The sequence below is a fragment of the Sorex araneus genome, chromosome 2 (assembly GCF_027595985.1).
Source record: "Sorex araneus isolate mSorAra2 chromosome 2, mSorAra2.pri, whole genome shotgun sequence".
Lineage (NCBI taxonomy): Eukaryota > Metazoa > Chordata > Mammalia > Eulipotyphla > Soricidae > Sorex > Sorex araneus.
In genome coordinates, this window is record NC_073303.1 from 41,856,886 (window position 1) to 41,879,687 (window position 22,802).

General features: G+C 45.7%; 1 protein-coding gene and 1 non-coding gene across 3 annotated transcripts; both read right to left on the bottom strand.

Moving 5' to 3' along the window:
- On the bottom strand, positions 1-22,783 carry NOL8 (nucleolar protein 8). Of its 2 annotated transcripts, none has more exons than XM_055126000.1 (17): positions 22,553-22,783; positions 20,466-20,649; positions 19,351-19,413; positions 16,690-16,768; positions 14,879-15,014; positions 13,971-14,041; positions 9,803-11,681; positions 7,809-7,925; positions 7,035-7,157; positions 6,708-6,798; positions 6,074-6,209; positions 4,744-4,821; positions 3,818-4,089; positions 3,074-3,203; positions 2,403-2,473; positions 1,024-1,103; positions 1-205 (listed from the first exon to the last, which is right to left on the bottom strand). In XM_055126000.1, the coding sequence occupies exons 2-17, from the start codon at positions 20,602-20,604 to the stop codon at positions 155-157; spliced, it is 3,516 nt and encodes a 1,171-aa protein (XP_054981975.1). In that variant the 5' UTR covers positions 20,605-20,649; positions 22,553-22,783; the 3' UTR covers positions 1-154. The 2 variants fall into 2 exon arrangements, with proteins under 2 accessions (XP_054981975.1, XP_054981974.1); XM_055125999.1 differs by having other exon boundaries at positions 6,074-6,212; positions 22,553-22,781.
- LOC129403035 (small nucleolar RNA SNORA9) lies at positions 22,154-22,285 on the bottom strand. Its single transcript, XR_008629025.1, has one exon. It is a non-coding gene; the product is annotated as a small nucleolar RNA SNORA9 (small nucleolar RNA).
- Positions 22,784-22,802: the final 19 nt, after the last annotated feature.

Sequence of the window (22,802 nt, forward strand, 5' to 3'; positions counted from 1 at the left end):
TTTCTCCTAGCAGGAGTCAGGGGTCCAAAGGGCCCAGGAATCGAACATGGGTAGGCCGCGTGCATGGCAAGTGCCTGACTCAGGCCCCCGAATCACCAATTTTCATAGGTGAAATTAGTTTACAAGTCAGCATCAAAGCCACTGGTGTCACTTATTACTTTGTTTTCACTCTCCTCTTGGCATCTTTATGTTTCTTCCGACAATCCTAGAGAAACAAAATAGAAAACCTGTATTAAAAATAAGTGGAGATAATCTTCAAGGTAGTTAGTAGCTTGATTATTTAAGAACAGTTTGTTTTAGGGTTATAGAAACAATGTTGCAAGTACTTAATGGAATAAATAGTGAATTAAATTTTATACTTCAAAAATGTTTACAACAGGGGGCTGGAGCAATAGCACAGCAGGTAGGGAGTTTGTCTTGCATATGGCTGACCCGGGTTCGATTCCTAGCATCCCATATGGTCCCCTGAGCACCGCCAGGAGTAATTCCTCAGCACAGAGCCAGGAGTTAACCCCTGTGCATCACTGGGTATGACCCAAAAAACAAAAAAAGAACAACAACAAAAAGTTTACAAAAGGGCCAAAGAAATAGCACAGTGGGTGCGGTCCTTGCCTTGAACTCTGCACTGCCGAGGAGCTGGGCTATTCCCAGCATACTGCCTATGCACCACTCCTGGGAGAGCTGATGAGACCACGTGTAACGCTGGGATCAGACCCAGGCACCCTGCATGTAAAGCACATACTCTAGCCCATTTGGCTTGTACTTAAAATCATCAGCAGAGGGGCTGGAGCGATAGCACAGCGGGTAGAGCATTTGCTTTGCAATCGGCCGACTTGGGTTCGATTCCCAGTATCCCATATGGTCCCCTGTGCATCGCCAGGGGTGATTCCTGAGTGCAGAGCCAGGAGTGAACCCTGTGCATTGCCGGGTGTGACCCAAAAAGGAAAAAAAAAAAAATCATCAGCAGAAAATGTAGCACCAAAGCTATTTTGAGACAATCGATATGGAGATAAAATTACTTACCATATGCAAGCTCCTTGTTCTGGCCTCCCAAGAACTCTGGCTAATATCATTTCCCACTCCTCTCCAGAATAAGTCAGACCCTTTCATTGGAAAAATCAAGACAAATGAGGCAGTAAATTCCAAAATGTTCAAGTATTTGAGTGCTAGCATTACGAAGGGTTTTAATATTGATTGACTTCTGTTTTTTCAATTCATACTAATTCAAAATTCAACTTTTTCTAAGAGGAAAATGTAGAACTGCTAAGACTTTACATCTATACACCTTATCATTGCATCACTGGGTTTCTGCTTGTGCCAGGCTTGAGGAAATAGATTCTTCCTGCGCAGAACACAGACAGCAGCTGCGTGGGTGATGCAGAGGCCAAGGGGTCTGGGCAGCCGGAGCATGGGGAGATGCAGCAGCGGCAGTCTCCAGGCCTGGGCTGTGCCTGGGGCCAGGGCGGGGCCGAGGGGCTGGATCTCAACCACTGAGCGGGGCTGCTGTCCAGGCCCCCTGCGAGGGAGCAGTTCCCTTCTTTGCCCACTAGGGGGATCTGCAATGAGTGAATTTTTCCCTTTCTGGGACCATCCCTCAGGAAAAGGTCTTACAGAATAAGGCATCCTGGGGGCCATGGGACTAGGTCTGGAGCTACTGGGGATTATAACGGATCCGCCAATCTAAGTGGCAAGGACAGGCAGGTGGTCACCCAGTATCTGGTCAGGTTCACCAATGTGCAACATGGAGAGGCCACGGAAGAACACAGCTGGGGTGTACTGTGGACACCATCCCTTCCTCAGAAAGTGACCAGTCCAGCCCTGCCACCAGGGCGCTGGCACGGAAGTTGCTGCACCTGGGGCTATACTGTCACCTCGGGCGACTTGGTTCAGGCCCACGTGGACACCAGCTCTAAGACCTCCAGCACCTCACCCTGACCTCTGCAAAGGGATAATGCCGGAGTGATAGTACAGCAGGGAGGGCGCTTGCCGAGCATGGGGCCAACCTGGGATCGATCTCCAGCATCCCCTATGTTGCCCTGAGCACTGCTAGGAGTGATTCCTGAGTGCAGAGCTGGGACTAATCCCCGAGCAACACTGGGTAAGTCCTCCTCACCCCACTCCCCCCCACCAAAAAAAAAATGAAAAGAAAAATAAAGTGATTAAGTCTGTCTGGAAGAGAAAGAGGGAGTTCAGCAAGTGGACTCAGTTTTCTCAGAAAGGCTTAGCGCTGCAGTCCAGCTTCTAGACAGACAGTGTTTTGCTGATAGTGAGGAGCGTTACAGGCATGCCGAATCTAAGAGGGGCTAAGACAAGGAGCTGCACAGGGTCAACTGCCGCCGAGCCATCTTTCAGAAGTATGTTGTTCTATCAGCTGTGCATGGTCAATCATAAACATGACTTACCCCGAAGTCGCTCATCAGTTTTGGAGAAAAAGAAAAATCTTGTGGTTTCTTTCTCAGGAACTGACGTTTCTCTGAATCGAGAGAAACAGAGAGACAAACACTGACTGACTGGGAGAAAGACTTACACTGAATATTACAGCGAGAGGCAGTGCAGGGGGTTCAGGCGCTTTCCCTGTATGCAGCCAGCCCTGGTTTGATCCCTGGCACCTTATGTGGATCCCCGAGCACCACTGTAGGTGGCCCCCAAATTCAAAATCTCCACCTTCCTCGACTCTAGTATCTCCCAGCCGGTGGCCACATCCCTTTCCCAGACCAGGGACTCCCAGGCCAGGCTGGCTTACCCTGGCACAGGGCATCTCCACCCAATGCTTTCCAAGTCTGAGGGAAGAGGAAATATATTCCTCATTTAAAAAAGGCTAAGCTAGAACTCTGAAGCATGTCTGGGGTCAGAGCGTAGTACAGTGGGGAGGGCACTTGCCTTGCCCATGGCTGACCTAGTTTCATTCCCGGAAGCCCATACGGCCCTCCTCCAGAACCGCCAGGAGGGACCCCTGAGCGCAGAGTCAGGAGTACGACCTGAGCACCACTGAGTGTGGCTCCCAAACAAAACGCAGCCAGCATGCCGAAGTCCAATTGCCCAAGCGCTCAGCTCTGCCTGCACAGATACTCACACAGCGCTGGGCTTCTCGTCCTCAGCATCCTCAGTTCCATCCTCCTCTTCTGAACTGCTGCTGTCTTGAAACCGAGAGGCTCCCTGCCAGCCCAGTTTCCCAGGCTTCACTGTTTCGATCCTGTATGTGTCTATAGGCATGACAACACGGGATCGTAAATCTGACCGTGATCACTGGATTACTTGCCCCGAGTACAATCACTGAACTGTCAATTCTTTAATGTTCAAGTAGATACAATCTCTTTAGATTTTCATAGTTTTGGGCATTGCTAGGGCGATCTCTGGGACACAAGGAATACTGCAATATGATCAAAGCCTTAGGAAGGGAAAATGTTTGGAGCCATGGGTAAAATAAGCACAGCTCTTGTGCTTGCACGAGAAGCCTAAAGTATCAAATGGTGCAGAGAAAGGATGTTCGCGTGAGAAAGAAGCTGCCTCTACATTATCAATTCCCCAAACCTCTTTCTAGAACAGCTGAAAAAGCTCCTGATACATTTTCATGCCTATTTCTTACAACAGCAGAAGACTGCATTATTCTCTGCTTTGCTTTCATAACAGCTGACTAAGTTTGCTCCCTTATGCGCAGAAATAATTTTGTTACTGTTATTAATACACCTCTAGGCACTTTCCATTATTAACCTAGTTGCGAAAAAAGAGCCTTTTCCTCAGCATTAAATCATGACACTTCACAGAGACTTAACTTCAAAACTGTTGGATCTGAAAAAGAGATGAAGAAAAGTCATACCTTTCTTTACTTCCTCAGTGTCTGAGTCAAAGAAGGAGAACGTGAATCCTGTGGACTGCTCCATCTTGCCTGTCAGCGCTGCAGGGTCCGGGCCTTCCTTCGCGCTCTCCCCATCAGCGCCTTCAGTGCAGGGCGAGATCTCCTCCTTTTCACTGATATCTCTGGTACTTTGGAATATTTCTTTCAAATCCTTAGCGACGTTATAATACATTTCTTTAGACACCTCAGGTAGCTTTTCGGCTTCCTCCCTTTTCTTCTTCCGTTTTGCTTTACTGAATCGATAAATACAAACACGGCATCACAAAGTCAGTCAGGAAAGGAGGTAAAGTGGTAAGCATGATCCTTGTTGGTAACAGTACTGTAAACTACAGTGCAGAAAAAGGAAAAAAAGAAAGGAAAAAGTGTCTGTCAAAGTGGCAGGCAGTAGGCAGGAGGGAAACTGGGGACACTGGTGATGGATACTGGTGAAGGGACTGGTATTGGAGCACTGAGACTGAAACTTAATCACAAAGAACTGTAACTGTAATTCACAGTGATTCAATAATAATAATAATAAAAAACCCCGAAAGTCAGTCTCGGAACACTTTAAGCTCTCAGTAAAGAAAAACACCTCGGCAGTTGGAGAGTTGGTGCAAGGTAAGGCTTCAACTCCAGCACAGCAACTGGTCCCCTGAGCACTGTCAGGTGTGGCCCAGAAATAGACCCCCCTCCAAAAGAGGGTTAAAAAAATACCCATGTAAATAAAAACATCTTAACTTTAACTCCATCCTCACAATAACCATGAGAACCCACACAGATAACTATTTGTCAAGGAGAATTTATTTTTCTCTTGGTTTTGGGGCAAGAGCCAGCAGTCCTCAGGGCTTCTTCCTGGTTCTGCTCAGAAACTAATTCATATGATCCTTTCCTAAAAGAAGGTGACTTACCTTTCTTTTGGTTTATCTTCTGTCTTTCGTTCATACGTGGCATGGTCTTGCCTTGTTGGATCATAACGTATCACATCCCTATGTAAAAGAGTAAGTTGGAAGAGAAAATCATTAATACCTGATGAGCAGCAAATTACAATTCAACATCACAGTGACTTTAACTACTGAACAAGCTGCAGTACCCAAGGAGAATATTAGAATCTTATTGGAAAGGACATTTAAAATTATCTAGTTTTGAGTTATCTTTGATCTTTTAAAATCTGAAATATTATTGTAAGCATACTAAAATCTATACAGAAAACACTGACAAACTACTGGTATTTGCATAAAATATCTCATTAGGAAGAGCAGAAGTGGGTAAAGGTAGAGAATGCTGGTTATTATGGAAAACTATATGGTGGCATACAGAGTTTTTAGTTTTCTTTTTTGGGCCACACCTGGAGATGCTCAGGGGTTACTCCTGGGTCTACACCCAGGAATCACTCCTGGGGGCTCAGGGGACCATGTGGGATGCCGGGATGGCTGCAGGCAAGGCAAGTGCCCTACGCGCTATACTCTCTCTCCAGTCTAGGAGTACAGGGTTTCAGTATTAATACACCACACTCTTACATTTAAAAATTTCCACTATGAACAGAAGCTTTTATCTTGTTCTGGCAGTTTTTCAACTTCTATTTAAATCACTGTATTTTTGTTTCATTCATGAAAGCGATACTACTAAAACATCTAAGTGCATAAATACAGAACTAATTTAACATCAATTTCTTGATGTGAACCACTCGGTCAAAAGGTATTATTTCTGTATGGGTCTGATACGCATTGTCAACTACCTTTCCTAAGCAGTTCAAAATGGCTCTTATTAAAAAAATGATGCCGTTTGCAGCAACGTGTATGGAACTGGTACCATGTATTATGCTGAGTCAAGTCTGTCAGGAGGAAAAGGACAGGCTGATCTCACTCATAGTGTGATCTAGATACACAGCAAGGGAGCAACAAGGGCCAAAGGGAAGGTGAGAACTGATCCACCAAACTGAGCTGGGTGTGTGTGGCAGGTGTGAAAGAAAGGGGGCTTGGGGGCCTTGGAGGAGGGATATGGGCACATTGTGATGAGTGTGGTGTTGGAATTAGGTGCATGGGAAACCACCAAGCAGTAGTCTTGTCAGTCACAGAACCTCAATCAATAAAATGTAACAAAAAAAAATCTTGTTTTAAACTGATTTTTAAGAAGGCTATTTAAAAAATATTTTTTTAAAAAAAATAGCTCTTATTTTATGTCAAAAGAAAAGAGGCTTATGGCAAAGGAAAAGAAAATGAGATGGAACAGAAACCATACTTAAATTTCTTAGCAGTAGCCGAGCTTTTGCTTGTGGCATTGTTCAAGCTGATCTGTAAGACACTCTGCATAACATTCAGGGTCTTCAGTTTCTCTGCTGCAAGCTCTTCGTCCTCAGCAGATTTCCCTTCATTTACTTCTGAAAGGGAAACCGGTAATTAGTAAATCTCTTGGGAATCCTAACCTGAGCCATCTCATCAACAAGTGGCTCCGTCCTGTGGGATACATGCCCAGGGGGACAGACTCAGAGAGAACATGGCCGCATGGCCGCTGCATCACACATGCACCATGAGAAAGCTGGACACTTCTCTCTGGATCCCATAGCCTCACGGTGGCCAGACTCTGCCAGGTGGGAACCCTGCTTTCTCTCTTGCCAGGGTCGGAACAGGGAAAAAGGTGCTGCCCCTTTGGTGGCAACTTTAGACCCCTGTCCTTTCCGGCAGCTTCACGAATTTAAACTGTCTCGAGAAACATGTACAAATTCAAAGCTTGTCTGAGAAACAGACACGCTCTCTGAACTAATGTCCACAGGAACAAGGCGATTTCTCAGCTTGTGCCACAGTGATGACAGTCAGGGTCCCCTTGGGCAGCCCCAGCTCTGACGCCAGAGTCCTGTGGCACATGCAGCATTTACCTTCTTGCTCCTCTTCACTCTCACTTTCCAGAAATCGGGAATCCAGACGAAATCGTTCATCGGTGCCGAAGTGAGACTGTAAGTTCATGAGCTGCAGACGAAGCAGACACATGAGAGATGGCCACGTCCCCAGGAAACCACTGCCACTGAAGAAACTTTGCTTGTGCATTCCGCACCCTGAGACTGTCTACACTGACGTCTGCATGACCTCTGCAGGACACGAGGACACCAGTCTCAATGGAAGACCTTTGCACTTGCTGGGGGTGGGGTGCAGGGTCTGTCTGCAGAGATGGAGATGGGACAGGGTTCTCTCCAGCCTTTACTAACCTTCTGTCCTGCTCTGCCCTCAAACTGAGGTTTGATTCGGAACCTCTCCTCGTCATCCTCAGAGGCAGATTCTTCATCAGCGCTGCTGTCAAACAGCTTTCCCGAGGTTTTACCCAAAGCTTTCTGTAACGGGGGGGGGGGGGGGGGGGGGAGGCAGGGCAGGGGGCGAGAGAGAGAAGAAACAGAAATGCTTATTAGTCACTGACAAAACCAACATTTTTTTCATTACATAACAGCCCTCTTCACATTTCAGCAACAAAAAAATAAAAAAACAATATATCTCCCAGAAAACTGTGGCTATAGTGTGAGTGGAAACGCCCACCTGGCAGCTTGGAGGTAGGTGGAAGGTTACTGTGTTATGAAATGTGCTTTGGAGTTTTTGTGATACTGATACTCCTCCACCGAAGTTGTGCAGGAAAGGTTTATGTGGGCGAACATCTCCAAGGCCCAGGTACACTCTGCACACATGGTCTGGGGCATCCATCCTGGGTCTCACCCTGGCTCCCAGGATTTCACACTAAGCTTGGCAATCACGTGGATGCCTTGGCAATCATGTGGAAGCTTTAGCAATTGCACGAATGTATTGGCAAATGCCAAAAACAGTAACAAGTCTCACAATGGAGACGTCACTGGTGCCTGCAAATCAATGAGCAACGGGATGACAGTGATTGGCAAATGTGTGGGTATCTTGGCAATCGTGTGGTGTCTTGGTCTGCAACTTGCACAAAGTCACCTGCACGAGTGAAAGGAGGTGCACCCGACATCTGCACTTACTTTCGCTGGCTCCTCTCCTGAATGGGTCTGCTTGGGAGGTGACGGGGCCTCTGCCACTTCACTTTCACTGTCAGAACCGAAGATGATGTGACTTGGCTTGGCCTCTGCAGGACCGTCCTAGAGCAGAGACCAAAAGGATCACACCAGCAGCTTTCCAGGCCCTTCCTTCCTCCTCAGTCAGCTGGTGAAGGTGATGCCACTGTTACAGTCCAAGAGAGAATTTGGGCCTGAGCTTTCTCTGTCTCCTACTAACGACCAAGTCCCTAAACTGAACCTGCTTTCAGTCCTCCTACACAACCTCCCAGAGGCTTCTCGAACTCCAGATCTGCCCGGTGTGACAGCTGTTCTCATCAGAATTTTCTTTGAAGAGGCTTCACCCAAAACTGTCTGTGACAGAAGGGGGTGGGGAACAGACTCTTTTTTTTTTTTTTCATGAGTTGGGTGGGGTTTGGGGCCACCGGCAATGCTCTGGGGTTACTCCTGGCTCTGCACTCAGGAGTAACTAGCAGGGCTTTTTGGGGACCACATGGAATGCCAGGGACCAAACCTGAGTTGTCTGCGTGCCAGGCAAGCACCTTATCTGCTGTACTCCTGCCCCAAGGAGCGGAAACTCTTCCAATCAAAGGTCAGAGATCAAAACTCTAGGTTTTCATTTGGGGCAGCCCAGAGGGAGGGGGCGAGTTCCCCGCCCCAGTGGAACCAGCCCCAGCAGCTGAAAAGCTGGAACCTCCAAAATTCAACCACCACCCTGCTCATTGAGGCTCCCCACATGCTTGGACCCATGAGTGAATCTCAAGCCTAACCCATGAGTGAATCTATTCCTGAACCGTGCAACTGCATTTAGGGCCGTGCGACATCTCATACTTTACACCAACAATATACCAAGAGTAGCACACCACATTTGATGGGTTTTAAAGTAGAAGGCAATCAACCTTAGGGGGAAATATATTTATACAGATATATACATAAGCACTCAAGGCTCAACCTTTAATACCATGTTACTAATCTCTTTTAGAAGGGCTTAATGGCGCCAGGGTGAAATACAATCTTCACACACTTTCCTCTAAGAAACCCTTTTTGTCTCATTTTTAGTAGATTATAAATAAGCAACATAATAAGCAATTAAAATAAATTACTTTGGTTCTGCTTGGGGAGAAGGGTTCGGGGTTCGAGATGAAAATATGGTGGTGGGAAGGTGTAATGGTGGTGGGATTGGTGTTCGAATATCGAACGCAATCAAATATTGTGAACAATTTGATAAAAATACAAGTTAAAAATCAACAACCAAAAAACCCTCTAGGTTTTGGGGGCTGGAAGGATAGTATAGCAGGTAGTGCATTTGCCTTGCATACAGCAGATCCAGGTTTGATCCCTGGCATCCCATATGGTCCACTGAGCCCCACCAGAAGTGATTCCTGAGTGCAGAGCCAGGAGTAACCCCTGAGCATCACTGGTTGTAGCCTCAAAGCCAAACAAAAATTTAGGTTTTGCCTGTCGTTTCTCCCTTCCTTCTTAAACAACCTCTTAAAAATATAAAACCCGGGGGCCAGAGTGATAGCACAGCGGGTAGGGCGTTTGCCTTGCACGAGGCCGACCCGGGTTCGATCCCTGGCATCCCATATGGTACCCCAAGCACTGCCAGGAGTAATTCCTGAGTGCAAAGCCAGGAGTAACCCCTGAGCATCTCTGGGTGTGACCCAAAAAGCAAAAAAAAAAATACACATATGTATATATATATATAAAACCCACTTTGAGCTTGGCAGCTGTCCCAAAGTAAGCCGCAGGTGAACTAGTTTGCAAGTTGCATTTTACCGAGACCCACTTACGTTAACTGTTGCTTAACTAATCCCTGTACCTTGAAGGGTCCTGTCTCCATGGTCTTTTTCTCACTAGTAAGTCTAACCTCCACTAACTTTAGCCTCCTTGCCTGTGTTTTGGTCACAATGGCAGCTCTGAGAGCTCTCACTTAATCCATACACTAAAAATCTACTCACCAGATTGGCCAGGGCGTCATGAACCAGCTTCTTTTGTGCTTCTTTCGCCCTCTGCCTCGCCTCCAAGGCTGCTAAGCGCTTCTGGTTATCGTCAGCCTGCTTATGCGTGGCGCTAACATCTGGTGAACGAGTAGCACAAGGCAAGGGATCGGTTTTGCTTTCCTGAGCGTCTCTCTTGCAGGAGCGCACTGGCGATCTCTCAGGGGCTGTGCCGTTGTTTAGACAATGGGTTTTTTCAGTGTGTCCGCCTATCTCTGCAGTCCTCTGGCAACAGCCTTTATCAAAGTCAGGCCTAGGAGTCTTTGCACCAGAACTTAAAGATTTTCTATTGGCCTGTGGGCCAGCAGCAGGGCTATCTGTTCCCTTTACCGAGCAGCTAGTGGACACCGTCTTAAGATCCTGGCTCTGAGACATGGACTGTCTCTTCAGAGGCCGAGTATGGTCTGGGTCATTTGCCTTCTTTGTCTGTTGGAAAGGAGCGACACCGCTCTGTGAGCCGCTAGCAGATGAGGACACTCTTTCCAAGGGAATGTCGCTTGGACCCTCAAGTTTCAAAGACTCTTTATTAATACTACTGTTCGTGGCAACACTCTCTTTTAAGGATTTGTTCTCTGAGTGCTTCTCATAGAGACAGCCAATTCCCTTGAAAGCCTGGAATTTTGGCTTGAAATTGTTTTCCTTTGGTTTCTGAACTGCATAGCTGCTCTCTTCTTCTAAAAGGGAAGCCACGATTTCCTCAGGATTCACACAACGTTGGCCTCTGCGGCCACCACTGGGAGCCTTCGGGCCTTTGGAGGGTCTGTTACGTGCGGTGGTGGTTTCCTGGCCATTGCCCTGAGCACCCTCTCTTGGAGTTTCCGAGTCCCTGCCCGCCATCTCTTGCAAATCAGCCAAAGTGAGATTCACACGGAGACAGTTTTTCATCATAGCATTATACTCTTCCTCACCTGCAGACGTTTCTGATTCTGATTTAGAATCGGTGACGTCACTGCCGCTGCAGTTGGATGGAGACTCACAAGCAGGAAGCTTAACTCCTTGACTCAAGGCCTGCGCTATGCTGTTGTTTCTTTTCTCGTGGTCTTTTCTTACTGGTGTTGTTGTTGTTTTCTTTGGAGTTGTTTTCTTATTATGGTGGTCAGAAAGCTCACACTCTTTTGAAAAATTTTTCCTTTGAAAGCATTCCCTTTGTGACACTTTTTTATCGCTTTTAACCTTCCCAGCAGTTTTCTTCATTGTGATGATTTCGTCGGTATCACCCGAATCATAGCCGCAATCACTTGCCTTACCATTATCATTTCTGACGCCTAAATCTGTGAATGAACCAAGGTTCTGAATATCTGACTTGAAATCATCCTTTACAACTTCAAAGGAATCATTTTCAGATTCATTTGCATAGGACTTCATAGTTCTTGTCAAGTTTTCCTCTCTTGCAATCATTAGTCTTAATTCATCTTCAGAATCGGTATCATCAGACATACTATTTCTGTTAGCAGGCATTTCCAAGCCAGAGTTCACAAGATACAGATTTTTAGGATTCTTCTGAGTATTATTAGAACATGAGACCTGGGGTGATGGAGAAGTAACAGAATCATGAAGTGTTTTCTGTGTGGTCTTTTGCTGTACAAAATGTGAACTCTTTGTTAGCAAACTGGGTTGTGGTCTCAAAGCTGTAAATCCATTGGATTTATCAATCTTTTGGGTTTTTATCATCTTCCTGGGAGGGCTGTGAAAGTCAGAGAACTCTCCTCGCCGTTTTTTACTCATTGGATCATCTCCTCCTTCCATTTCCCAAGTGAGGTTGGATACTGGTACGGTGTTTGTGAAATCTTCCCCTATCTTCTTTAAATTGTGGCAGTATTTTGACGGATCATACTTTATGATGTCACTCAAGTCAAGGTACATGCTCACACAAAAAGGCACTAAGTTTTAGGAAAGTGTGTGATTAGAGTGAAGTAAAAGAGTGAAGAAAAAAGGAATGAAGTAAAAATGAGTCAATCTTAAGCAAGTACTTACCTCATCATTCTGCAGCATCCTCGCAAATAAGACTTCCGCCAGGTGACCGTACGGTCTCTGGAATGCAGCTTCAAAGTGAAAGCCAAGCACTATCATTAACAAGGGGCAGGAATGATCTAAACTGTGTGTGTGGATATTGCAAGCAAACAAATTCAAATCAACTTTAAGGCATACAGGACCTCAAATCTGTTTTGTGTCACTTTGAGCGCTCTCTCTCCTCTCCTCTCCTCTTCCCTCTCTCCCACCTTCCCCCACCCCCTCTCGCTTTTTGGGTCTTACTCAGTGATGCTCAGGGGCTACTCCTGGTTCTGACTTCAGAAATACTTTTGGTGTTCAGGGGACCATATGGGATGCCAGGGATCAAACCCGGGGTAGCCGTAAGCAAGGCAACACACCCTACCCACTGTACTATTGCCCAGTCCTCACTCAAGATATCTAACCATTGAAAAAATAATGTGCATCAGAGTACTGAGGGAAGCCCAGGACTGGAACACATGTGCTCCACAGTTGCAAGTTCTTCTGCCTTCTGGAATGACTCATCCTAGCCCTAACTCTCCTAACTTATACTACCTGCTTCACATTCTACTCATTCATTGGAGAACAGATCCTTAATAGTTACAAATTATTTCCTAGGGCTTTTTTTTTTTTATTGCTGACAGTATTAAGAAAGATACAATTTAAAGTCAATAAACTGTGTGGCCCATAGCTATGCCACAGTGGGTAGGGTGCCTGCCTTGCACACAGCTGATCCAGGTTTGATCCCTGGCATCCATGGTCCCTTGAGCCCACCAGGAGTGATCCCTAAGCACAACCAGGTGTGGCTCAAAAGCAAACAGAGAAATAAATAGTCAATAGGCCATGGAGATAATACACTTACTGACTGCCTAAAACTTATCATCGAGCACGTTGCTTTTACCTCGCAGTTATGAAAAAGCCCTTAGCTCATGTAATAAAGACTAAACATACCAATTGTGAGAGTTCTGTGAGGTTTCGATTATTAGCATCATCCTCTATTTTAATTCCCTAGTCTCTGCCATCAGCGGCTGCTACTGGTAGGCCAGAAGGTGGAGGGAAGAAGCCGGATGTCTAACTTCAGGGCTATCAGCAAAGAGAACAAAGCAGCAGCCGGAGCCCGTGCTCTTAGGGCATGCAGGGTAGGCTATTGCTCTAGGAAATGGTCACTAGCTTCTTGCTCCTCTTATTTATTGATTTATTTGGTTTGGGAGTCATATCCAGCCATGTTCAGGGGTTATTCCTGGTTTTGCACTCAGGGATCACTGCTGGCAGGGCGCATGGAACCATATGGGGTGCTGGGGATTGAACCCACGTCAGTGGCATGCAAGGCAAGCGCCCTACACACCGTACTATTGCTGTAACCAACTGCATAAATTCTATCTCATGTCTGAAACATCCGGGCTAGTTACGTATCTCTGACTGACATACAGGATAAGAGCTGATGCACACACCAAATGCATCCGGTGCCCAGACACTGAGACAACATCTACAAATCCAAGGCATTCCACAATCCAACATTACTTCTTCAGTGGAAAAGGTATCAGAATTCCTTCCTCTTGGATTTCTGTTACTCCACCAATTTCCTGCCTGTTTATAGTTGATCTGCTCTTTTCTTCTTTCCTGTACTTCTTCCCATCACTTTTCTATAAATGTGAAATTGTCTCCATTCCCAGGTCCCCCAAAGCCTTCTACAAATACGTTGATGCTAGTGTTGCAATTTGGGCTTATTAAACTACATTCAAGCATAAGCCACCAGTGGTATGCTCCGGTATCAGAATGTTAACCCCTGTTCTCTTATCCTCTAAAGCCACATCAAATAAAAATGGATGTACATTTTAGGAAGTGAAAATGCTTCTGTGACAGTCAACATTTGTTTTACATGTAAGAAACCTTACAGAGATTTTTTATCTCATTCTCTAACCACTACACACACACACACACACACACACACACACACACACACACACACACACACACAGTAGGTAAGCCTAATGGTGCCTTGAAATTTGGGAACATGAAAACTGCAAACACGAAGCATTTTACCTAAAAGAGGTAGAGCCATTCTAAATGGAAGAAGTAAACGGACGAAGTATCATTCACAGTGATAAACAATTATCCCAAGAGGGCAATGACAAAGGATATTTTACGTTTTTGTTGATTCTTCAGATGAAGGATAGGTAAGACTCGTCCAAATTTACTCACAACCCAATTCTAAAAAAAAAATAATTACAGATGTATTTATACATAAAGTACATAAAGTATAATGAACAGCAAAGATTAACATTTTTTTTTTTTTTTTTTGCTTTTTGGGTCACACCTAGCGATGCACAGGGGTTACTCCTGGCTCTGCACTCAGGAATTACCCCTGGCGGTGCTCAGAGGACCATATGGGATGCTGGGATTCGAACCCGGGTCAGCCGCGTGCAAGGCAATCGCCCTACCCACTGTGCTATCGCTCCAGCCCCAAGATTAACATTTTAAAACTTGAACAAAACACTGAATTTACCATGCACCATAACTGTTAGGGTTATTTTTCTGACAATTTAACATGAGTTTCAAATATAAGGAAGGAAAAAGGAAAACCTGGGCAACTATCGATCCCTTCTAGCCCAGGTAGAATGTTTCACAAAACCCAGTGTAAGCTGGGGCGGGGAAAGTAGCTGAGGCCTCACGTGCAAATTCTGTATGCAGGAGGCCCTGGTTCCATCCCTGTGACCCGGTCCACTGGGTAGGAACCCAAACTCCCTCCACCTCTGCAAAAAGCAAAATCCAGACTGAACCACCAACTGTTAGAAAAAGGAAACTTGAATCAGGAAAGGAATATTCTTCTCACTCCTTAGACTCACTGGGGCACAATGCACTTGGGTTTCGACATCTCCTTCGCTAAAATGGGGCACAAACAGGTCTATCCAAGACCTTAAAGAACATAAAGCAGCACCTAAGTCAACTGCTTCAAAGCAAGCAGGAAAGCAGTAGCAGGCTTCTGTTGTGATGCTCAGAGGAGGAGGTCCCGGGCCCTGGTGAGCCAGGCCAGTGGGGGTGACTCACTTTGTGCCCTGGAACTTCTGTCCCTGGGACTCCCTTCCCTTGGAAATCCATGCTGGCCCTCTTTTCCAGCAAGCTGCTGTTGCCTCTTGCTGATTCTTCTTTTTTGGCTTTTGCTTCTTCTCTCTCTTGGGCCAATCTGTAGAACAAAGAAAAATGCATTTAAAAAAAAATTAAAAGTTAAACCAACTATGTATCTTTTGGTGTGTGTGATTCTATTTTTAATACTAGAAAACTTTTCTCAATTTTTCAAAACTTTTCTCAATTTTTGCCCTTTCAACTTACTCACTGGGCATTTTAAGCCATCCTCAATCTTTTGGCTCTTCCCCTGAAGAGGTGTTGTACAGAGACTACTTTTTGCAAGTCTTGATTACTTCTATCCTCTGGGGAAGAGGCCATCCTCCCCTCCAGTTAAGCCCCCCAGCCCCTTTCTTCAGACTCAGCCCCCTGTGTTGACATCTTGCCTTCTGCTTCATGCGCTCTCTCCTAGAGCAGCCAACAGCCTCTGCTCTTCAGACCAAATTCATCCCTGCACACAGTTTCAACACAGCAGCGCTGTGTGCCTGTCTGCTCACACCAGTGCTTGCACGTGGCAACCACTTACATGCCACCAAAGTCACGTAACCACTGCTCACAAGCAAGGCATATCACCTCTAGCTTGGGAGAAGAACAAAATGCAACCTCGCTTTTCTCACAAGACTTTGCCTTCCAAATAGGACTCTGATGCGCTCGTTTTCACTTGTTTGAGATCTTATTTTTCAGCATCATTTCCTTGGTAGGGAATAATCTGATCAATTCTGATTGCTACATCTCTACTGTATCACTGTCATCCTGCTGTTCGTCAATCTACTTGAGCGGGCACCAGTATCCTCTCAATTACGCTCAGTCCTGAGATTTTAGCAGCCTCTTCTTACTCATTTTTCCCAACTATTGGAGGCTCTTTCAGGATCAGGGGAATGAGACCTATCGTTACTGTTTTTGTACATCTCTACATTCCTAAAAAGTTTCCAAATCTGAAAGCTCCCAAACTCACATCTCTTCTCCCTGTGAATACCTTTAGGGTCTTAAAATGCTATGATTTGTTTCCCTGTCTTGTTCTTTTTGTTTGCTTGTTTGGGGGCCACCTGGCAGTGCTCAGGGATCACTTCTGGTGGGTTTGGGTGACCAGATGGCGTGCCAGGGATTGAACCTGGGTTAGCTGCATGTAAGGCGAGCTCCCCATTTGCGGGACTATTACTCCAGTTGAAAGGGGCATGATCCATTATTGCCACAAAAGGTTATGTTAAAAAAAGATGAAGCTATTTTTGTATATTAAACCAGTGGACTTCAAGCACTGGTCTAGCACTGATACACGTTCTTGTAAGGCTGGAAACACGGGCCTGCCACCGTGGTTAGGATGGCTGGACCAGTATGCAGGGTAGATTCCAGTCCGCAGCTGCAAGAGCATCGCTGGCATAAGCTACACGTATACAAGTGCGTGAACTCTTTTTCAGTGGGCTCTGCAGTTCACTCTGTGTTACTAGCTAGTCTCAAATTCCTTCCGTGACTGGACAGGGCCGGAGAGGGTGCTCAGGGTCACGGGTGCATGCCTTCTCTACACTAGGGCCTAATTCTGTCTCTGGCAGAGCACAGTGCAAGTGTGGCCTGGGCAGTCCCTGAGCATTTCCAGCAGTGCTGGGCTTGAGTTCTCCCTCCTAACTCAGGTGGCAAGTACCACCAGGAGTTGTCCTGGCCCTCCTGAGCACTGCTCAGGAGTGCCCACCAACCCACGAACTTTCAATATAAGCAGGTCTTAAACCCTTGAAGATTCTTACCTGTGCAAAAAACTTTCTTTTGCTAGTTGAATTTGCAACGTTCCACCTTTCCATTTGGTTTTGTTTAAGACAGACATACCTATAAAATAAAGGACTATTACCCAACCACAAAACGATATGAAAATCATTTCAATTTTCTTTTTTTAAGTATATACTACCAAGAAAGGCAAAACTATTGACCACCAAGTGACAGAAAAAAATATAATAAAGAAACTGAGACAAGAGAAGAGAGGCTTAAGTTCTGGTCTTGACCTAGACCATGTATCAAGGGGATCTTTACAGTCCCCACATCTGTTACTAGAAGACATGAGTAAGACAAATGCATCGACTGTGAAATCAGTCATACATCTATATAAATGCAAGTCAGGAATCCCTGGTGAGTGCTGACAACTATTTTTCACTGCTACATCCCCCACAAACTTACAATAGATTAATGCAAACTGCACATTTTTATTACTGTCTCATATTAACTATCACCCTGTAACTTGCTGTAAGTGACAAAACTGTTTCAACTACGGGTCAGAGATAGTACAGCAGCTTGGGCACTTGCCTTGCACATGCCTGTCCGGAGTTTGATCCCTGACACCCCACAAAGGTTACCAAGCCCACCAGGAATAAGCTCTAAGCACTGTCTGGTGTTACAAAAAACAAAACTCCACAAAAAGAAAAAAAAGGGGGAAAAAGAAACAAAGAAAATCAACTCTGACGCTAGCTGAATTTTCAGTGCATCTGCTATCATTTTAATATTAACCACCAGCAAGTTTCATTAGTATTATAATAAGACAAAGGTCTTACTCAACTTAATTTTTATAATAGATTTAGGCAAGCAATATCTTTGTTATACATCAAATAAGTGAGCTGGGGTTTAGACATCTAAATAAAATAACTTGTCTCAGATCACACAGCAGAGCTGATGAGGGCTTTTTTTTTTTTTTTTTGGGTGCTGAGGATTGAACCCAAGGCCTCACACATGTGACACGCAAGCACGCACTCTATCACGAAGCTCTATCCGCAGCCCCAAGGTCCTATCTTACTTACTCATCCGGTTTCTGCAAATGAAACTACAAAAGGCCCACAATTTTTTTGCAATTTGCATATTCCCCTTTCAACATTTACTGACCCTTCCACATCCAAATAACTGACTCCATTACTACATCTGTGGCACTACAGATTATTTCTCTGTCTCTACCTACGGCTACCATGTCTTCACTTTATTAGACTTACCTGTAGAGATTTCATAAATGCAAGCAAGGATATGGGCTTAGGCATGTTCTAAAACCCTCCCCTTTGATGACAAAGAATCCTCTGTTTAAGGCAAAGGGTTAAGGCACTTGCACTGTATACAGCTGATCCCAGTTTGATCCCTGCACATCACAAGGTCCCCAAGCACCCCTAGGAGTGATCCCCCTATGTACAAGTCAGGAGTAAGTATTGAGTACTGCTGGGTGTGGCCCAAAACCAAAAAAAGAAAAAAGAGACATGAACACATTGGGAAGATGTGGAAAAGCAGCTCATATGAAAATTTTGTCCCTTATTCAAAATATTGGAGAATTAAATTTTCTACAACCCACCAACAACGTGCTACAACTTATCCACTGGTATCAAATGCTCTGGACATAAGGCTGCTTAGTCATAAAATCACAGCTGTCACTGTCACTGTCATCCCGTTGTTCATCGATTTGCTCCAGCGGGCACCAGTAATGTCTCCATCGTGAGACTTGTTACCGATTTTGGCATATCGAGTACGCCACGGGTAGCTTGCCAAGCTCTGCGGTGCAGGCAAGATACTCTCGGTAGCTTGCCGGGCTCTCCGAGAGGGGCGGAGGAATCGAACCTGGGTCAGCTGCATGCAAGGCAAACGCCTTATCGCTGTGCTATCGCTCCAGCCCGATCCCAGGCACCACAAAAATGAATAAATAAAACGTGGTTGTGTAGGTTCAGAATTCAAAATCACTGCGGTAGGCTCTGGTGTGTGGCTCAGGCCTCTTGCTCCTGCCTGTGAGTGTGATCCCCAGCACTGTTCTGCAGGCGGAGTGTCATCAGCAACGTCGCAGTGAGCTTTGGTGAATAAAATGGGTACTCTGGAGTGACGGGAGCAACAGCATGGCAAGGAGAATGCTCTCTTGCATACGGTCTACCTGGGCTCGATCCCTGACATCCCATATGGTCCTCTGAGCACTGCCAGAAGTGATCCCTGAATGCAGAGCCAGGAGTTACCCTGAGCAACAGGAGGTTGCCCCGACCCCCAACCAAAATGGCCATCAAGTACGAGAGCACTGCAACCAGTGTGCAGCTCATCACAGCCAAGGGAAGGGAACCACTGTAGCACTGTCGTCCCGTTGCTCATCAATTTGCTCAAGCGGGCACCAGTTAACGTCTCCATTGTGAGACTTGTTGTTACTGTTTTTGGCACATCGAATACACCACGGGGAGCTTGCCAGGCTCTGCTGTGCGGGTGGGATATTCTTGGTAGCTTGCTGGACTCTCCAAGGATGGAGGAATCGAACCTGGGTTGGCCGTGTGCAAGGCAAACACCCTACCCGCTGTGCTATCACTCCAGGGAAGGGAAGGGGAAACAATTTACTTAAATAAAATCAGTTAGGTCAAATGACAAAATGACATGAATCAATAGATTATACGAACAACATACAGTGCACTTACATTTTTTTAGGTCTGCTTCTGCTACTTGGATGTTGATATATGCAAAGACTTTCTGTGGGTTTCCTAAAACATAAATAAGTGCATGTTAGATCTTATCCGGAAAACAGCTAAAAAATAAAGCTTTTAGTTTTTTCAAAAATGAGCTCTTTGAAACTAAACTCTTCTCAGACAAAAAAAAAAAAACCTTATTTATTTTTAAGAACATATAAAATTTGCATTTTCTTTCTAGGCATAATTATTAAAATATTCTGAGGGAAAAAAATTTAAAAAAAAAAGTATTGAATCCGTGCTCCACATTCTGGTGTCGAGCTGGTGTTCTCAACAGGTTCCAGGTGACTCAAGCGCCAGAGAATTACTGAGGTTGCTTTCAACAACCATCTGGGCAAGAAGGTCTGTGTTAAGTGCAACGGGGATGACACTATCAAGGAACTTAAGGCGACTGACGCCCAGACTAGCACCTGCTGGAACAAGGTCTCATTGAAGAAGTAAGTGATACATGGTTATCAAGGGCCACAGGGATCTGAGGACTATGAAATCCATGATGGGATGAACTTGGAGCTTTATTACCAATAGAACAAAATTTCATCCCCCTGGCATGCCCTTTTCTCCCACCCTTGGTCTCCCTTGTTGGTATGGCTGCCTGTTTTAAAAACAAAAACAGAAACAAAAAACCATGGCAATTAAAATTCAAAAGCTGAAAAAAAAAGTATTCAACAATAGAAATGATTCAATTTTATGTGTGTGAGAGTCTACTTATAAGAATATTTCATGAGGAGTCGAATCTGAAGATGAATGAAAGTTACACATTTCAGAAACCAGGTACTTGGCTGGGGCCAAAGAGACAGTACAATGGCTAGGGCACCTACCTTGCATGCAGCTGACCTGAGTTTGATTCCCGGCCATGCCAGGAGCAATCCCTGAGTGCAGAGCCAGGAGTAAGCACTACCAAGTGTGGCTCATACCTCCTTCCTTTTCCCCCGATCAGTTGGAAATTCAAAATTTACTTCACTTCAGAATCATCCATAAGAGACCTCTAGGTCACGGGGTGGAGTATGTTCTGTGAAGGCTGAGCTGAGCTAAACCCACCCTTATCTCCTCAAGACTATGGATTTTACCTTGGTCATCCTTGCGTGTAATGATCTCCACATCAGAAACTTCTCCGAATCTGCTGAACTGCTGCTGGAGGTCAGCTTCAGAAACGCTGTGTCCGAGGCCGCCTACAAAGAGGCGCTTCGGTTCTCTGCTGGCTTTCATGAAGGCTGGCCTGATATCCAGCAAGGGGCGGAAACAATCTTCTGTCTTGAAAGGAGAGGTTTTCCCATTATTTCTTCTCAATTCAAACAAACCCTCATTTCTTAAACCTATTTTTGTTCTCCTTTAACAAATAGGAAAACAGAGGCTGAGAAAACGTAGTAGCTTGTTCCAGATCACAACTGTGACAGTTCAGAGCTGGCATTCAAATCTACACCTTGTATCAGAAGATGGTCCAAAGGGGTGGGTGCATGCTTTGAATATAAGCACTTGAACCCCAGTTCAGTTCTGGCACTGCACAGTCCTATCGCCAGTGGCTTGGAAAAATGGGGAGCAAGACACAGAGGTTCAGGGCTGGAGCTATTGCATAGCGGGTAGGGCGTTTGCCTTGCACGTGGCCGACCCAGGTTCGATTCCCAGTATCCCATATGGTCCCCTGAGCACCACCAGGAGTGATTCCTGAGTGCAAAGCCAGGAGTAACCCCTGTGCATCGCCAGGTGTGACCCAAAAAGAAAAAAAAAAAGACACAGAGGTCCAATTAAAGACAAGAGTGTTTCCCACCTGCCTGGAAATGCTTGGACTAGATCGGGGAAGTCCTAACCTCAGCACAGGTATTTCAGCTGTCTCCTTTCCCCACAGAAATGAATTTCAGGAGGAGGTAAAATAGTGAAGCAAGATAATTTGTATTGAATGAAACTTACTTAGAAAGACATAAGTGGAGAGAAAGAGAGGAAGTACCTGTCAAGAGATAACATGAGTTCTTCTGAGTGGAAAAAGCTGAGCTACAGAGATAAGCAAGTGAGATACATGTTCAAAGGAGAATATGGGCTTGGAGAACAAGTCTCAAGTGACCCACTCTTCACCAGAACCTTCCCTGTCAATTTGGCCACCAGGACCTGTACTTCACTTCCTATTGTATACTGTTCAGTTTTCATACCTGGAGATTCAATTCAAGGCTTACATTCACAGCTCTATGTGAAATTTCGGAACAGTGTAACTGACATCTCTTGACACAGATACAGATAGATGCTTTGCCCTAAAGGGCATTATTGTGTTCTACCCCACTTCACTGACTTGTCCATGTTGTTGGGTTACATCCTTCATTCATTCAATTATTCACTTTTACAAACGCTGGCGGAAATAGCACGTACACAGAATGACAAAATCTAAAAATTAAAAGACTGGTCTCCATTCAGGAGTTCTTCACGGTTACACAGAAGGCAAATGCTGCAATCAGAACACTATGTCCCCAGCATGTGTCCATAAAGTGGTGTTCTGCCACTCATGCACAAAATGAGCAACTGGCATTATTGCTAATACAGATGTGTGCTTTCACTAAGCGTCAGCATTGAACAGCGTCGTTTATCTTCACTTTTTTTTTTTAAAAGGAGGAACAGAGTTGGTTAAGTCACTTTCCCACAAAGTCAGCGATGAGGCCAGAGTGACAAATCAGCTCTCATTTCAGATGTTCTAATTATTCAGATTTCCTAATTATTAGCTCTATAATCTAGGGATTAGGTCTCCAGTGGGATTGAGATTTTTTTTTCTTTCATTTGTCTGAAATTTCTATAGCCTTGCTCTGGATGCAGCCGGGCAAGGCCTCAAACTATTTCATAATGTTCTTGCAAGCACTGTAGGAATGCACAGGGTCACTCCAGACCCCAGCACGCTGGAGGCTTGCAGGGGGTTGAGATCTGAGGCACGACAGCCGATTTCTCAGGGCCCCGGGCGGTTCCCGAGAGCAGACCCCTTCCTGCCTGACAGCTCGGGAGCCCAAAACGTGGTTTGTGTTGTGGGCGAGAGCCAGGGCCTGCATTCTTCCTCACGCGGCTTCCCTTCCCCCACCGGCCCACGCCAGGCCAGTCCCTCCGGGACGACCCCAAATAAGGTAGACTGTCCGTAGGTCAGGTATTCCCGTCCCTTCCCACGCAGCGGACCCTCCCTACTCACCACGAGGATCGCCCCGGCCGGCGGCGCTCCGCCGCCTGACTTCCGGTCACGTGTCCAAACAGGTCCGTCTCTCCCTTTGGTCCGATACGATTTCCAACCCTACCTCTTACGCTTCCGCCGGCGCACTCTGTTCCTGCTCTTCCTTTACCCATCCCCGAGACCCGGTCAGACCTCCACCTCCTTTCAACTTCCGCAAGAGGCCTCAAGGCCAAATTCCTAACTCTCACGACAGAGGGCTGTCTCCTCCCCC